Genomic DNA, 18,617 nt, shown 5'->3' with positions numbered 1-18,617 from the left:
CGCGCTGAGACACACCGGGAGCACCGACTCGGCCACCGCCTCCCCCCGCCGCGCCCGCCGCCGCCGCTGCTCCAACTACATCCGGGGAACTCGGGCGACGCCGCGCTCGGTCAACGTCGGCTCTTTCCGGCTCTTTCCGACGCGCTCCGTCCCCTCTGTCCCCTTTGCTCTCGGGCGACTCTGCCTTCGGTAAACATCGGCTGCCTCCGCCGAACCCGACGCCCCTCAGTCCCTCCCTTCGGCAAACATCGGCTGCCTCCGCCGAGCACGACGACCTTCAGTCCCTCCCTTCGGCAAACATCGGCTCATTCCGTAACGCTCGGCCCTCCCCGTCCCTCCCGCTTCGGCCCACTCTCCCGAGCGCTACCTGTCTTCGGAAAACATCGCGTTTTTCCGGAGAGACGTTTCCGCGCGGCCGTCAGGGCGGCGCCGCGTTCGGAACCGCTCGGGTGTTTCCGTGACCCTTGAAGGGCCGGCGCGGCCGTTGTCGGGCGCACGGGACCGGTTAGCCCAGGGCGGCGCGGCCTCGGTGGCAGAGCCGCTCCCTCGGTGGGGAGGAATCGCGATCCTGCCAGGCAGGTGGGGGCAACACGGGGAATGGCGGGGGGGAGATAGAAATGGGAAGGTCTCCTCTTACCTACCCCCTCCTCCCCTTCCGCCCGGGCGCCCGATGTACAGGCAGGAGCCATTTTGTGCGCGGCGCGTGTTCCGCGGGGCCGCGCTCGGCGGCGAGGAGGGTGTTAAAATGTCCCTGGGTCGGCGGCCGCGCGGCTCGGGGCCTGCCCCTGCCGTGTCTTCGCGGGTGTGGGCGGCGGGCGAAAGGGCTCCTCGTGGCCCCGGCACACGCGTTCCGGGTCACCCCAGGGTGCGGGGAGCTCCGGGCGCTCGCTGTGTCGGGATGATTCCCTGCTGGTGTCAGTGCCCGCTGAACCCCTCAGGGTGGTGCCCGGTGACAGGACGAGGAGCGATGGCCATAAACTAAAACACAAGGAGTTTCACCTCAGCATGAAGAAGAACGTCCTCGTGTTGAGGGTGGAAGAGTGCTGGAATAGGTTGCCCGGGACGGGCGTGGAGTCTCCCTCTGCGGGGACATTCGAAACCCACTTGGATGCTCCAGGTGACCTTGGCTTGCCTTGGATGATCTCCGGATCATGCAGTGCAACCCCCTGGCACGACAAGATCACCTGGAGCATCCAAGTCCTTTCCAACCCTAACCATTCAGTGATTCTGTAATTTTTGCTTATTTCTGACCAGGCCCTCGAAGTTTGAGGTACAAACATCCTATATTCAGGATTGTATAAAGGTAGTATCAAACATATCATATAAATGCTTTGGTACCATTGCCAAGACAGTGTCATAGGAGCCAGTGGTTTTCAGTAAGAGGTTTAAGAGCATCTGCCAAATTTTGTGCTGTCCTCCTCCTGAAAAGGGAAGAAATGTGACATATCTCTAGTGGGCATGTTAGCATTTAACAGAGAACGTTGCCCGGTGGCTCTATCTGTGCTAGTGACACATTATTTATGGCAAGACTCTTACAGATTTTTTTTGTTGTTGTTGTTTGTTTGTTTGTTTGTTTTTCTTTAATTGGAGTGCAGAAGGCCGTTGCTGAAAGGGGACTTCAGGGAGTGAGTACAGGATGACTCAGCAGGGAGCTGTTCTTCAGGGTTACAATAATGAACTGGTGAAATGCATTGAAGATTTATGTATGCAAAAAGAAGAACTGAACAAACAAATCCAGCAAGCAGAAGAGGAAAAGAATAAACTCCAGCATGAAATCCAAGTCCTCAGTGAACAGCTGGAGTGTGTATGTGAAAATCTGGCCCAAAAGGTGGCTTCACGGAATGAGCTTGATAAAATACTTGCTGAAACTGAAGCTGCTTACATGAAAATTTTGGATAGCTCTAGAACTTTACTTAATGTCCTGAAGAAGGAAGTGGGAAGCTTAAAGCATTCACCAGATCTGAAAACCAATGTAACGTGAAACAGTCAAATGTTTGGACTCTGCAGTGCTAAAATTCCACTAGGTGAGAAATGTGGTCAGCCACAGAACCTTACAGCCACAGTGTAAGCAGGGAGGGATTTTCTTCCAGTCTTTCTGTACGTTTTATTATTTTCAAATGCACTAGAAAATAGATTAAATAAAGTTGCCGTTTTGCTTTAAAAAATCCACTTAATTGAACACTACAAAAATAAGCAAATAGTTGAGGCAAATGGGAGACTGTTAGTTTTGACATCATGATGCTTCTTAGAAAAAAAACATGTTTTATTGGTTGACTTCAGTAAATTATTCTTTGAAAACTAGTGGGTGCAAGTCAATCAAATACTACTTCTTTTCGCTTTCCAAATGCTTAGGCTTCACTGTTGGGACTAAGTAGAAGTGAGCTATTTAGCTTCCCCTAGGAGCTTGGAGTTCTGTCTGATGCATGCACAAAGAGCCTCGCTTACAATGAGTGCCTACTTGAATAATAGAAGAATAAGGTCAGAAATCAGGAATAATGCAGGCCATGGAGGCTTAAAATTCAACACTGTATGTGGTTCATGCATCTTCTGACTATTCTCCAAAGCCTTGTTAAGAAAGGAGATGTGTTGGAGTGAAAGTCAGGTTTGCTGCAAATGCACAGACAGCTACATCATGAACACTTGGACAAGCAGTTCACTTGGGGGTAAGAAAAAATGTGTCAGTAGCTACTAGAAGTCCTGAAAAACCACTGGGGTCCAGTTAAAAATACAGAGGTAAATACAAGACCAAAGAAGATAATCCTGGCTAAAAAACAGTAATAGACTTTCTGGAAGCCTTTTTAGTGTCTTTTAGTTCTGTAGTGATCTATTAAATAATTGTAATAAGATTGTGAAGAAAAATGATCATCCTGAAATGATGCAAAAGAAATACAAATGAAAGGTGAAAGAAGAAAGTAGATTGCAGTTACCAGCCATTCTTACAGAGGACATTAAAATAGAACTTAGTTTAGAGATCAGGGATGACATAACAGCATGGCATAAATTTCAGTTTAATGCTGATTTTTGTTTCTGCTGAACCTCTGTTCAGTAGAAGCCTCTCTCAGCAGTGTGTGTGTGTACACGTGCATTTTGTCCCTCTTGTGTGTTACAACAGTATCTTTTTAAGCTGTGTCTTGTAGTCAAATCTCCATTCAATACCAATTAAATTCAAAGAAGTGCAATTGAAATCTTGTACTTGGTAGTGGTGTGTCTCTCAGGTGCACATATAGTGGGAATGGAGATGTGAATAGTTTTGGTAATAGCTCTTCATCAATAATAGGGAGCAAATTTTATGTTCTTCTGGTTGCCAGGCTACATCAGAGGTGTGAGTGTGACAGAGCTAATCACAGTTTACTTGTATGGTACTTTCAGGGGTTTCCCTCTGGGGAATTCCCAGTGGGTAATGCAGGGGTGATAGAATTACATAATCTCAGGGGTATTGCAGTTGTACTACTGCAGCATTCAGGACCACCTTGTTACAGTGAAACGCAAAAATTTTGCTGTTTTTAGTAGCAAAAAAGTGATTTATTTGACTGGACATTTTTATGACATTCTGTCTGCCCTTAGACTGGTGGCAGTAACTGATTCACAGCAAAATAGGAAGACTCAGGAAAAGTACTAACTAAAGAGCAAGAACTTTGAGTTGCAAAGGTAAGCTGCTGCTGCTTCTTATTAGCTGCACTGGAACTCTAATTTGTGAAAAACAATTTGTATCATAGAAAGCTCAATTATAGAGAGCAGCACAGTTAATTTCTAGTATTGGTCTCACACAATAATTACAGGTTTGTTTGCCTTAGAGTAATCATAAATAATGCCTCTTGTTCTACTGAAGCCGATGAAAGTAAAGAAGCTTTAAGAGAAGCCTTATAAGACTTTAAAGAAATTTAATTCATGGCCATTATTATGTCTCCTTGTAGCTATTACAGTGTCAAAACTAAATAACTGGAGATACTTGAATTTTTTTATTTACAAAACTAAGGGGAAAAAATATAACTGTTGGCTAGTACTTAGGCACATACATTCAAATAAAAAGTTGAAATGTTGAAATCCATTCCATGATCCCAATCCAAAATTTACATTTTACATCACATTTAAAAGTGGAGAGAAATAATATACCTCTAGGGCTTGCCTATTTTTAAAATAACTTCCAAGTGTGGTAGTCATTGTGCACCTGTAGAGTTGTTACTCAAAAATAGTGTTTAGCATTATGTTCTGTATTGACCCAAATGAACCCTTTTATTGAAGTGATAACCTTTTCCACTGCTTTTTCAGACACTGTAAATCTTGACACGAATAGCTTTTGTTAAACAACTTCACTTTGTTCAGAAGACATGCAGACTAAGTTGGTCCAAAGTATTGCTGGAAGAGAAATCATAATTTGCAGATGGCAGCAGCTCTGCAGGGATAGCCTGAAACAGAAAGTTTACCTTGAATAAGGCAGGCCGTAAGTTTAAAGTATCATACTTATTCCTAACTGAATTTTTATATTGAATTTTTATGACTCTCTGAGTTTGACCTGGTGCTTTACTGGAGTGCTTACAGTCTAGGAGCTTTACTGACAAAAGTTGGGTTCCTAATCTAAACTGTTTTGTAGGGTGTTCTGTATCTTATTTAGCATGTGAGGAGACACAGGTTTTAAAACTCCTACCTGTGCCTGATTCAGAGATTTAGTGGAATGCATCTAGAGCATTGGTCTAAATTCCTGAATTTATGTAAAGGCACCTTTATCTGGTTGCCAGATAACAGAACATAACTGTAGGAGATCAGATGATACCCTGCTTTTATAGCAATGCTTCTTGAAAATGTGCCCAGCACTTAAAACATTAGTGATCAACAGTTTTTTCAAAACATTTGACTGTTGACTCCTTGCAAGTAAACTGAAGAGATTTTGGCAGTTACCAAAGAAACTGCTTGCGGGTGTTACGTTGAAGTAATTTTCTGTGTGGAAGTGATGTGGGAACCACTGAGTGAAGTGCTTATGCCAGCAGCCTTTCACATCCCATTACTGTTTCTTTTTGGAGGTGCTTACCCTGCAGTTCAGGTACCTCCCACGTGCAGTTTCTGTTAATCACTTTACAGAAATGGGGGTTCATCCTAATTTTAACGGTAGAGAATAAAGAGAAGGTATGGACGTGAAGTCCTGGTTTGGGAAAACTGGAGCATGAGGGGGTATGATAGAGAAAGATGTGGAGTTTCTCCTAACTTCTGTGTGCCCTAAGTGTGCTTGTACTGAGCTACTGCCTACAGTTCTTGCTACCCAATAAATCAAATTTTAGAAGTCATCTGAGCTTCATCTGAACTCTGTACTTTCTCCCCCTTCCTTTAAGCCCCCTGACAGTCAGCAAAAGAGGCAGCCTGTGTTTTGTTTTCTCTTTCTGTCTTTTATTTCTTTCTGTTCCATTAGGAGGCTGTGGAATCTGAGCCTCCTGTTTGCTGGGTAAGTGTGCTGCTAGGCTCACACAGGATGCAGTGCTGTTGTTTCCTGTCCTGGTTATCTTCTATGAAGAGTCCTCAGTGAACTGCTCAGGTTCTGTGTGTACTTGATGTACCCTGTATGTCAGATTGACCTTGGAGAGTTTAGGTAGAGAATTGGCATGTTTTTGGCTCTTTGTGAATGCAAGAGACTTGTTTCCTTGGAGTAGGAATTCTTTAGACCAGGAAGACCAGGTATCTTCAAATACCCAAAAGATTGTCCATTCAAACAATGAAGCCAGCTGTAGTCTAAACACAGGTGACTGGATCTTGGATTGCTGTTTCAGTATTGAGAATCAGTTCCATCTAGGTCTTGGGGTACAAGTGCGTTCCACTCCAAATTGATTAAGTGGATTAAACTAAACTGGAACAAGGTACTGGTAATTCTGTAACAAGAACATTCAGAAGATTGTTAGGCAAAGGATCAAATGTCTACAGTTAATTCATCATACAGATGATTTACAGATGACATACAGATGTGCAGAAGACCAATATCTATTACTTCTCTAGATGATTTTGCTTGTTAGGAGAGATTTGAGTGATAAGGTGTAGCTTGTGGCAGTTGCCTTGACTTTGAGTAGATCCTAGATTCTTGGGATTTTATGCAAGAAGTAGACGAAACAGTTACTTTTTTATAATTTATTTTTATATTTCTGCCTTTCCAGGAATGAGCAAAGAAGTATTAATAAATACTGCAGTGTTGATTTATTTGTGTGTGTTGGTGGTTTTCTTAACAGATGAATAGGAAAGTTTTCCTAAAATCAGAGTGCTCTTTTAGCTTTCATGTATGTGTGTGTTTCTAAATATAGATGTAAATATTTTCTTTTTTTCTCTTTTTGGTGAAGGACAGACTAGCCTTTGATTTAATTTGTGCACCAATTGCTTTGTCAGTGTCTGTTGTTTTACTGGGGAGGAGTCAGGCACCATGGCCTCTTCTTGGGTGTCTGTTCTATGCCTTTTTTAAACTTTGGATGGTTTTTTTGTTCTTTGCCCCTTAACTACTTATAAATCTTTCAGGGATTTTATTAGATGCCCCAGAGTAGTCCTTGACGGTTGTCTACCTCAGTTGGTTTCAGATGAAGTTTGGTTCACTATCTAGCTGTAAAACCCAGCTCCTTGCATGCTGGGTGTTGATAAAACAGAGAGGTTCAAGCTTGCAGAACAGGGAGCTACATGGTCATTCATAACTCTAGCTTGTGGGTTTTGTGTGAAAAGGAGTTCAGTGTTGTAGTCTATTCACAAAGATGTTAGAATTGGGGTAGTAGTACACTTTCACTTTGTTTGTAGTGGTTTCAAAAGTAGTTTTACAAGACCTTCTGGGCTGGAACAATTTGCAGGGATTTTTTTGTCTCTTTCTGCAAGACTATGGATATGCTGCAGTAACTACTACAGAAAATTTTAAATTTTAGTAAAACTTGGGTATCTTATTTAGCAGCACAGTGGAAAATACCTGTAAAATATATGCATTTTGATTATAGCACACCTATTGTTTGTGACCCAAGGCAAAGCTGATAATATTTGTAGGTATGCTTAATTTGAATGTCACAAATGGGAAAATGTTCGTTTTATAGTAGGATTCATCCATATTAGAGGAAAACAAGCACATACAGACAGAGATCATGCTTAGGAAAAAAGCATTTGAAAAAAGTCTTGTCAGTCATGCTCTGGAGGGGGGATTGATTGTGATTCCACTGACTGTGATTGGAGCTTGTTTCTCTCACATCTCACTTCTGTCCTGTGAAGTTTCATGGGGTGGCTTCTCCTCTCAGCCTTAGCACTCATGTACAGAGTGTGTGTGCTTGGTTCTAAAGGATTTAGAACACCGTTGAGTGTTCTTGTTTAACATCTTGTGTGAAGGAGATGTGCAGCTTCCTGGCCAGCCTAAATCAAGACCACAGGAGCATTAGAGATTATAAAACAAAGTAAGAAGCTGAACAATTTTTAACACCTATTTTAAAAAATGTTTAAAGTTACCAAACCTAATTGACTGGTCATAGAGCATTTTAAAGTTAAATCTTCATAGGTGGTGTTTTTTGAGCTTCATGTATGCGTGGGTTCTCTTGCTTCAGTCAGAGCTCCCATAATTGGCTTGAGGTTTTCCACTGATACGGGATATATGGGAACACTTCTAGAAAATTATTTACATCGTAGTCCATGACAGATTTGTAATTTACATTTTTTAAAATCCATATAGTTGCTTTAGTTGAACGTAGTAAAAAGTATCATATTTCTTTCCAAAAGGCTTTCAAATCTCTCTCTCTCTATTCAGAATCAGATCAAGTACTATTTATTGTTGTTACATGATTATTAACAAGTTGAAACAACTTGGATACTGATTCTGATTGGGCATGTCTGTCAATTCCTGACACAAAATCCTCTTCATATTCTGCAAGCTTACACTTTTTTAAAACCTCTTTTTCCTTATACAGTAAGAGCACTTTAAGTTGAATATCAGCATGAGAGTTTGTTTTCTGAACTTCTTTTAATATAGTTAATATTCAGGATGGAGCCATACAGTGTCAGGTTTTTAAAACAAAAACCTGGCAGTAATTCTTGTATGGTTTTGCAGTTGTTCAGCAGTAGAAATCCTGCTAGATATTGTGCTGTTCACTGCCTTGTAGTAAGTTAGATTAGTTGCTGTAACTCATGAACCCAAGGTACTTTTTTGTTAAATACTGATTCTTCCTCAAGTATTGTTGCTAGCATGAGTGGAATGGATACTCTATTCCAGGGAATGTGGGCAAAAGATGAGCTGCCTTTTTAGTAGAGACCACCATCTGGCAAGAGAGGAGCATCCTTGTTAGCCTTGTCCCTGGTAAAGTGATGTGAGACAATTCAATGAAGTGGTTAGAATGGTCATGGTTCTCTGTCGTAAGGTTCACTGGAGCAAGCTGGAAAAAAGAAAACCCCAGGCCCTGCTGTCAGTCCCAAAGAATGTGATACGTGATTGCAGCCAGGTTATCTTTAAGTGCAGGAGCTCAGGTGCAGCTGGAAGCAGTGTAGCAGCTGCAGAACTGGGCTCAGTGAGGGTTGTTTTGCCCTGCCAAGAAGCAGTTGGCCCTGTGGACACGCTTAGGAAATCTGATACACTCTGAAATCACTGGACTTGTTAGAAAAGCGTGACCTCTTCCTGTTCTCGAAACTCAGGGAATTCTGCGTCTTAGTGACATGTGAGTTAGTGTCATGACTCCATAAGAGGGATATTTATTTAAAATCCTGTACACTTTAGTGGTTTTTCTCTGAAGCCTAATGTGTTCTTGCTTTAGATTCAGGTTGTTCAAGTTCAAATACCTGTGACCAAAAATACAGATGTCCAAGTTGCACTGAAGGCCACAAGCCTGTAAGTTGTTGGTAATCACTGTGTAGTACATCAAGTTCTTGGTCAAACTCAATCTTAATCCTTCAGTCAAGTTGCAAACTTTGTGGCCCCTCTTAGTTTAAATGTTTTGCGCCAAGTGTTGCTTGCTGGGTTTGGAATGTGCTTTCGGTTTGTTGTTTGTTTGTTTTTTAATTAAGTATTCCATTGAGGCCTCCCATGGCACTCTGCCATACGTATGCGTGCTGTGAATGTGAGAATGCTTTCTTTGAGAATGTCAGAAGGAAACTACCTGTACAGCAGCAATTTAACTGAAACAAGATTTGTTTTTTTGCCATGCTGGGTTTGTTTTTAAAAGTGTTTTAAAATGATGCATATATAAATAGATACATTTATGTAGGATGTATAAACGAGTGCTTCCAGTGAACGGATCACATAGTACCTTACAGAGAATGTTGATATCCTTATCCCCTTGATTGACAGTGACACTCAGTAGTAATCTGCCCCAAATGAGGGACAGATCTGGGAATGGTGGCTTTGCTTTTTCAGCCTCAATTGGATGTTCTTACTTGGACTGGTTCCCAGGGATTCATGTCCTGTTTGATGTTTTGACATAAACAGAGAGGATTATGAATTCTCAACCTGCGTATTTGGAGAAGGGATAGATATAACTGATTAGAGGCACACTTTTTTGCTTTTGCTTCCTCCACATTGCATGCAGCATAATGATGATGTTTAAATGTGTTACTCCTTTTTCCATAGATAGACCCTGCATTGACAAGGTATCTCAAATCCTGAGCACCCACTCTCACTTTCTAGACCTGTTCTTTCCAAGCCCCTGCTTTGGGACCTTATTGTGGGAGGTGGAGCAGAGGAACAGAAAGAACCTTTAATGAGAGTTGCTAATGAATTGCCTTTTAAAGCCTTACCTTTTTCAAATACCTTGCCTTTATAGATCCTATTGTTTTATCATGCTGCTTATTACCTTATCCTAGTCCATGTAAGACCAGATTTTTTAGGCATGGAGGCTCCTTGATGCATGGAGGTAGTGGGAGGTCTGAATTCTAGTCCAATCTATAACAGCATACAGAGCACGTACGACCGCAGCAGGCTGTGAGGCAACCGCATTCCACCACAGCTTGTTTTGGGTTAATGGATTGAGGTAGTATGGCAGGTGAGGAACTCTGGAACTCTGGATGGAGGGGACTCTTCTATAGTGAAAAGAAGCTGGCTGTATTAATTCATATTAAGAACTACTTTAACTTAGGACAGGTGGCACCTGACAGCAGTATTTGTATATTCACATCATATACATACACATATATACATACACACACACACACATATTAAAATGTACATATAAATATGCTCAGCATTTTCATAAGTATAAAGAGCTCTCAGTAGAAAGCTGTCTAATACTTCAGTATTATCTGCCATTAGAAAAGACAATTCAAACACGTTGGATATTAACAACTTGCATGAGGTTGTGTAGCCTGTTTTTTCAGTAGCCTTCACAGTATTGCATCCCCGTAAGCCATCATTTGTAGCCCCATCCTCATCTTCCTCCTACAACAGCTTTTGTTGCCTGTATTTCCTAGCTCTTTGTTTAGCATGTTTTTAGTTATCCCAAGCTGCTGACCAGAAACATGCTGCCCTTCTGACATGTGGTGGGTCAGAGATGCTTCCCGTATCTTGATACTGTCCAGACATGTTCTGGCACACTTGGGAAAATTGTTTACACAGATAAAGAGATTACATTGAATTGGATAGTGCCCCAAAAGTTGTGGTTGGATGGGGTGATAATAGTATATTCCAGAGGAAAAAGACACCTGATCTGAGTTTCATCCTAAAAAAAAGATGTAGGTCAAAGCAATGGAGGGATGAGAATTTTCCTGATATGCTATGGAGATTAAAGAACAGAAGTTTGTTTGTCAATGCAGATAAAGGTCTATATGAGACACTGTAATTTAATTAGTATTAAGGCTGTGTTCAGAGTGATGGGGGTTTGTTCCAGAAATGTTTGCTCTGTTTGAGAAAAGATTATAACTTGAAATTAGAAAGAGGAAAAGGAATAGGGTGCTGGATCTTGCAGATAATGATCTTATTGAGGAAGATGTTAGAGGTCACCTGTGTCTTCTTCAAAGCTCTCAGTGTGACCTGTATTGCAAATTAATGAATGCGTGCTAAGACAGAGTGGAGGATGGCACAATAATGCTACTTGGGAAAAGTTATGGTCAAGGCATTGTATGTATTCAATTTTCTTTGCAATCCTGCTCTATTTTACAACCTAATCCATTCCCCACTAAGATGTGCCAGAGATAAACATTGCAGATGCCTTTGTGTGCAGAGAGGAAGGAGAGGCAATTAAAAGTCTGCATGCTGTGAAGTCTCTGGGTACCAACAGTGTCTGCACAGACCTTCACAATATTTTAGGGAACAACTGATTTTCCTGCACTCTGGGGTGAAAAAACGCAAATAGCTTTTGAACAAGGACAGTAACTCAGTTATTTTCACGCTGGCTAAAGTCCTGCTGGTCTGCATAAAGGTTTCCATTTTTATTTACTGATAAAAAAAGTCTTGGTGACAAAGTGGCTCCTCCAGATCAGACTCTGTTTTATTAGAGTGCATCATTTCATTTCTGACAAAGAAAGGGCAAACTTCTGATAATGTAGTGAAAGAACCTGGGGCAGGGCAGTATCTGGTATTGGTGTCCATCAAAGACGAAAAGGACAGAACTACTGGCCATGGTCTGAATCAAATGAGGTTGCCTCAAAGAGTAGCAAGTGAGAGGGCTTTTCTTTCTTTTAACTTGCTCCCTCCTACGTCATTACTAGGCTGAGTGAGAAAAGAGTTTTCTTTTGCATAGTAATAAATGGGTTAATTTGCTTCAAGAAGAGCTAGTTCCACATAGGAGGGCAGCTAAAGCTGCTCCATGGGAGCTTTATTTATTTGTTTCTTAAAAAAAAATTTATAATGCAAATTCTAAAGGCAAGCAGCTATTATAAGGAGAAGAGAAACAAGAAAATGTTGTTTGCTTGTCATTGCAGACCTTTTATACTTCAGTAACTTCAATCCTATGTACAGTTTCGTGGCTACAAGTACTGCTTGTCCAAAACATGGATTTTTGGTCTCAGACCTGTTCAGTTTAAAATTCCTTTCCTTATTTTAGATAAACTTAATAAAGCAGTGTACATTGTTACTTGTATATATATTATATATACATATTATATATTGCTTATATTAGTGTGTTGTTATTAGATAGGTATAAACTTTACCTAAAGCTCTTAAGTAAATTTTTTTTCCCATGGCTTACTAGGTCATATATTACTGCATGTAATCATACTGATGTGGCTGGGGTGAGGCTTGGTTCTCAGACATTAAGATGACCTTTGAATTTAGATTAGCTGATAAGTATTTTATAGTTTCAGGTGATGGCAAAGTCAAAAGCAGCCAAACATTGAGAAGTGTAACTTGACTTTGCAGATTTAAATTAAAACTTGCATATTGCCTTACACGGAACTTGCCTTTGCTTCAGATAACTTCTGCACCTGGTTGTGTGGTGGGAGAGCACAGCCAAATGTTTTCAAGAGATATCAAAAGCCATAGAAACATTTAAGTTGAAAAGAACCTCCCAGATGGTCAAATTCAACCATTAACCCAGAACTGCCAAGCCCACCACTAAACCATATCCTTAAGTGCCACATCTGAGTGTCTTTTAAATAAATAATAGCTGCTTGATGCTGCCTCTGCTACACTGGGATTGTTATATTGGGAAGCTATGCTGTAACTTGTAGTTAAAATAATCTCAGCAGGAGCACAAATTCCCTTAAACTAACTAAAGTACAGTGTTACTGGATTTCAAAATGTAGACTTTTGATTCTTGTGCTGTGGCCTGTATAAGAGCAAAGAAGGTAACAAAAAATAATTTTAAAATTCTGGAAGGAGTTCTGAGATATTACTTTGAATTTAATAGGTGCCCAAGGATTTTATGCTGCAAGACTCACTGAAAGTTAGTGGATCTTGTGCTCTGGCTGCTGTTGCTCTGGTTTTTAAGATTCAGGATTCTGCATGCATTTCTCAAAGGCCTGGCTCCTGAAAGCAGGGCATTTTCTTTGTCTTTCTTCCCCCTACCCCCTGAAGTTACATTTCTGTTTCTTGTAAAGAAAAGGCTGAAAGTGCAAAAGCAAGTAGAAAGGCTCAGAAATGCAAATATAGATAATTCCTAATCTTTTTCATGATTTACCAGCAGTCTCTCACATCACTCTTGGCCTGATGTGTGTCTTTTTCAGTGCCTGAAGCTGGTTATGGTCAAAGTCCCGTTGAAAGTTTCACACCATGTTATACTTCAGTCAAGTCAGATGCAGTGATGGCTCTAAGAAAGGCACCCATAATCTGTGGCTGTAGGACATAAGTGGCTTTCTGTACATGTGCATTTAAATTCCTCTCTTAGTACCTTTAACAACTACACCCAGCTTTCCACAGTCATTGTGGGTTATTCAGAACTGTCAGGGAAGCCCTTTTTAGTCCAGCCTCAATATGATCTGTGGGTGTCAGGGAACAAGGTGTGGTTTTGAGATGGAATTCTGGGGCGTCCAGGCCAGTGCAAGCTGTCCCTATGGGATGGCAGGGGAAGGAGGGCTGCTGACTCCTGGGAGAGAGCATGCAGCGGCAATGGCCTGTCTTCTGTCAGAGGTATCAACCCAACAGGATGCTTCACAGAACCAGGAATCTTAGAGGAACAAACAGTTTCAGGGCTGAAAGAGGCTCTAATGGATTTCCTGATATCACAATGTATTTATTTACTGCAAGTTAATGCAGGAAAGGTAAATAGGAAGATGACTGAACAGAAGGGGTTTGTAGTACTTGCAGAGTTTGCTTTGGAGTCTGAAAGGCCAAAACTATGATCACAACATCTAGCTGAAGACTGAAGATGTGATTTAGAAATGGAACAATTTATCAGACTGAAGCTAAAGATAGAAGTATGCTGTATAAAGGGCAGGATGAAGACATTTTAATAAAAATAACTCTGATCAAGAGACAATAAGCAACTGACAGTATCCAGAGGAATTTTTCTGAGAGGAGAACATCAGAACTGCCAGAATTGTATAATTTTTCAATTTTTTTTGTTAAAACATATAAAAGTTTAGTATCCAACATGAAGAAAGGTTTATCACAATAGAAATAATTGAATCCTTGGCAAAATGAACATGAATTTTGATGCCATTCCACATTTATTTTTGATAAATGCTTTTGATTTGGCCCAAACAATAGCAAGGAGGCTTTGTGGATGTCATAATATGCAATCTAGAACTGAATTATTTGTTTCAGTCATCATAAAGAGGGGACAATAGAGGAAACATGACAAAAATATAGACAACAATGAGTAGAGCTGCACATAATTTTGTCTCTCCTATTTTTATGGAGATCTTTGTGGTTTGCTTAAAGCCTCAGCTCTCAGATTCATGTAGTAAATAATCTAAGATTTCATTACACAAAAACAAGTTTCTAATTTCTGCAATTGCAAAAAAAAAAAATAGCTTCTATACAAAGCAAGAAGAGGAACCAAAATACATCTTTTTAAGAGACAAAAAGTACAATCCACCTTTATTCTGAAAAAATCCAAAGGCATAAAGACCTGATTGCTGCTATTAGAGCTCAGGTCAGTATTTATAGTGCGTTAGTTGCTCAGATAGGCATTGCAAAGCCTTGTATCTCATCCTTTTTCCTTAGCAACATTCTCTCAGAGCCTGGAAAATAACATGTCTCTGCCCTCTGTTTTATGTGCTTTTTCCTTCAGCAGATGCTGCCCAGCGTCTGATTTCTGTCCTGATCTGGAGTAACTCCAGGGGCGTGCATGAAGCCATCTCCTTTTTCCCTCCTGACGGGGTGGTGGCGGGGAGGAGACTGAAGACTATTGTTCTCCCTCCCTGTGTCCCTCCTGCAGCATCAGCCAACATTGTTCCTTTTTATTTACTTCCCCCTCTGTAAACCAGCAGGGCTCACAGCAGAGGGATGCAGCTCTCCTCATTAGAGTAATTAGGCTGATTTATGAGAGAGTGGCACAGTGGAGGCGAGCTTTCCTAGTACAGCATTCCCCACGGGAGGCTGGGCACCCACCCAGCTGCTGGCAGTGTGGTGCTGGGCTGGAGGGCCTCCGTCTCCTCAACCCTTGATATCAGTGAAAATGGACAAACACATGCACTAAACACTTCTTTCCTTCACGTGATACTCTTCACAAGTTGTATGTTCCAAGTTAGTATTAGAAGTCTAATTAAAGTAATAGAGGAGAGGGATCCTTCCTTAGTGTTAACTAAGTGTAAATTTTGGCCTGTAAAGGACTCCTCAAGCAAGTTTGCTCTGTCACTGGAACAGCAAGAGCTGGTAGGGCTTTGTTCCTCTCTTGCTCTGTGGAAGTTTTGCATTACTTTTTTGAAAGGCTTTTGTATGATGAGCTAGGAAATTTCCTTCTTCCAGGAAGAATGTTATTAATAACCTTTGTTCATCCCATTTCCTTGGTATCTTCATGGCAAGATAGTGTGTGTCTGGAAAGTCCTTCTGCACTTTGCAAGTCGCATTTAAAATGTACATTGACCTATTTAAAAACACATTTAAGTTTTTAAAAATGTTATACAAGCAAACGAACAAAAATATAAAATATCATTAGCAATTCTGCCTGTTGTGTTTCTGCCAGACACCAGGATCAAACTTGCGAAACTTGCCCATGGCCTGCACTTCCCAGTGCAATATTTGTGGTCACCTTTATGAAAGAAATGTACCCATCGCTTGTCTTCACTAACAGGGTGGCATTTATAGTGCCTGAAGGGCAATTAAATAATTTTGTAATCTTCCCCCAAGTCTGTAAGAGTGTATTTTGTCCAGGAGCATTTTGATCATGCTAAAGGCACATTCAATAGCCTCTCACATTGCAAACTCTGTGAAAATCCTCAGTGAACTCAAGGAACTGCTGGTAGAACCAAGCCAGACAAGTGAAAGCAATAAAAGAATGAAGTGTATGTTATAAAGTGACATGAAAAATCTTACTGCAGTTGTAACTGCCTCAAAATGCCTCATACCACCCACATAAACATCCAACGTTTTCTGCCACCTTCGCGTTGTCTCAAATGCTCTCAATACACTTTCGAGTGGAACATTTGCCTGTCTTTTATGTCTTGCATACACAGAAAAGCAGTGCAAACCCCGGTTTCATTCATCCCATTCCCTCATGCAAAGCCTCAGGATATTTTTGGCTGCCACACAGTTGATCCATGAAGAAATATACCCCTCTTTTATAGACTTGCATTCCTGAAACTGAGCAAGAACATTCCTCTTCATTTTGTAAAGTGAGAGAGAGGTGGGAAGGGCAACGCCTGAGACCTTTACAGCTGGAAGAAAAACTTTGGTGCTTAGTGATACCTCATTAGTCTGTGATCACCACAAAACAGCATCTAAAAATGTATCCAAACCACAACTTTATTGCTTAGAGGTCACTATTTTGATATGCAAATATGAAACCTGATGTTTTGTGCCTTCTGATAACAGTTATTTCTCTGATGGATGTGGGGCATTCCCATGGGAGGAGCTCATGGTGTTGCTGTGTGCAAGGGCAATCTGTGGGGAAGAGACAGCTATAAAATGGAGAAACGGTTAAAACACTGTACAGTGTGCCTCTCTGCTAAACAATCATACTGTACTTGCTTTCCTTCTCAGAATTGCTGCCTTGGGGAGGTAACAAATTACTATTGCCATAAACCGTAATCAAGATCAGATGTGCAAAGGGAAAGGCCTTGCTCAAATATCAAAGGGGTCTTAAACTGCCAAAACAGAGCAAGAGAGAGAAATCCTGAGGGAATCAGAGATGTAATTTATGACTGACCTTCATTTTAACTGGGAAATGTGTGCTCTTGAATGGCAGTGCTCCCATGAATGCACGTTTTATTTTGTTTCAGCTTATTGGGAATCTTTGTTGCAGCAGTATTGATTTAAGCTCGCAAACAAAGAGCCAGGGACAAGGACTCGCATATGCATTCCAGAAACATTTTTCTGTACTGAACTCGTCTCAGCAGTGACAGTGCCTGGCTTTGTCATCCCCTCTGCCGTGGCGCTGCCCTCCAGGGCTCGGTGCTTTGTGTCTGCATCATTGCTTGCCCAAACGACTCCACATTTTCTGCATTCTCATAACCCAATTGTATGGGAAAAAAGGTGAAGTAACAACTCTCCAAGGGGATTTTTGCTGCTACAGGAGCAGTTGATGCTAGGATGAGCTCTCAGTCATTGAGAGTCCAAGCAGTGCAAGAAAAAACAGACATATTAAATCTTTGCGGTCAAATATAAAATCACAGCACCACAGTGCCTCAGTTTCCCATGTGCTGCCTCCCTTTTTGGATTTCACAGGATAACATTTGCGGACCTACTGTGCTTCAAAAAAGTTAGATTAAAATCTAGTTCCAAACTTGTCTTTGCAATAGACCCAAACCACACACCAAACTTTGGAGAAATTCATACCCACATTTCCATCTTTATGCTGTATTTCATGGCCCAATTCCAGCCGTAGTTTAAAACAAAGATGCTTAGGTGCTGTCAGCTGAAGTACTGTCCCCGATTCCCCTGGCTTCTCAGCAGATACACTGTTTTAAAGCAAATACACATTTACATGATCTCAGAATTATACTCTGAATTCTTTTTAAATTCCAGTTAAACATTTTGGTGCAAAAGCGTATCTTCTAAATTCTCCCTTACACTAAACACAAACTGCAAGCAACAGAAGTGCTTATAAGGGACAGTGAAAGGAACAGATTGTTGGGAAAGCCTGTAGAGTTGTCCATTCTGAAGAAACCTCACCAAGGTGTTAGCTATTTGTAAGTTACACTTCTTGTCTGATAATTAGAAAAAGATATCTGTCATAAATGTCATAACTCCTTCACAGTTTCCTCTCTCAGCTTCCTCTGCGAACAGCTGTCAATATGTGTGTGAAACTAACTTAAAAACCCCCAACAGATAGGTTTAATGGCTGATTTAAATAAAGTGATCTTTTAAATTGAGCTTTTTCAGGTAAATCCCCCTTCGGAGTTAATTGGATGGGAGTATCTGGGTTATTTTTCATCACTGCAAGATGTTCTGCCACACGAAATATGTCCATTTTCAGTAAATACGAAGAAGTCTGCAACAAATTAACTTTGGAGTTTTGGAAACACAGATGGTATTTGTTGCACTTCCCCAAAGGGCTGCATTTACTCTAGGGAAAGGAGAGTTTTTAGCTATTCTGTTATTTTAAGGAGTTTGTTCATCCCCATAATTTCCACTTCACTAAGAAGAGATAAAATCAAATTTGCCGTTTATCTGCTCCCAAGCAGGCAGATTAAACAATTCATTTTGTCACTCGCGCTGTGTTTCTGCCGCCTCAGGCATTTAATTCTAGAACTCAGTATGTCTGTAAAAGGAGCCACGGAGGTTCTGTGCTCGACAGGGAAGTCTCAGCCTTCGATACATGCCGGGTCGGCAGAAATCCCCCGGCGCTGTGTCTGTGTGCGCTTTGGGCCGGCCAGGGCAGCTCGCCCGGACCGCCAGGAGGGGGCGGTCCTGGATTTGGGAAAATAAGCGTGAAACATTTCATAGCAGCCTTTGCTGGAGCTACTGTTTATGACTGCCTACGTTTTGGGAATTTTCACCCCCATCACGCTGTAAGAAATTTAATTTAGGACACTCCCGGGAGAATTCCTGCAAGCTTTAGACAGCACGGGCAATGGAAGGGCAGAGCGTGCAGCAGGACCTGCATCCGTACCACCTAAACACGGGCATCCAAGGGAGAGGGCTAACTGGGCAGCCACTTTGTCTT

At 41.3% G+C, this 18,617-nt stretch overlaps 1 protein-coding gene across 4 annotated transcripts; it reads left to right on the top strand.

Moving 5' to 3' along the window:
* Window positions 1–419: 419 nt before the first annotated feature.
* Window positions 420–16,084, top strand: LOC120755980 (microtubule nucleation factor SSNA1-like). Of its 4 annotated transcripts, none has more exons than XM_040071636.2 (3): window positions 421–579; window positions 1,596–2,024; window positions 14,586–16,084. In XM_040071636.2, exon 2 carries the CDS (start codon window positions 1,637–1,639, stop codon window positions 1,979–1,981), a length of 345 nt encoding a protein of 114 aa, XP_039927570.1. In that variant the 5' UTR covers window positions 421–579; window positions 1,596–1,636; the 3' UTR covers window positions 1,982–2,024; window positions 14,586–16,084. The 4 variants fall into 4 exon arrangements, with proteins under 4 accessions (XP_039927585.1, XP_039927570.1, XP_039927577.1 ...); XM_040071643.2 differs by having other exon boundaries at window positions 14,583–16,084; XM_040071651.2 differs by lacking the exon at window positions 14,586–16,084 and having other exon boundaries at window positions 420–575; window positions 1,596–2,165.
* The last annotated feature ends 2,533 nt before the right edge of the window (window positions 16,085–18,617 follow it).

The sequence above is a fragment of the Hirundo rustica genome, chromosome 1, assembly GCF_015227805.2.
Source record: "Hirundo rustica isolate bHirRus1 chromosome 1, bHirRus1.pri.v3, whole genome shotgun sequence".
NCBI lineage: Eukaryota > Metazoa > Chordata > Aves > Passeriformes > Hirundinidae > Hirundo > Hirundo rustica.
Note: the sequence above shows the minus strand (reverse complement) of the source record. Positions and strands in the feature narration are given on the sequence as shown.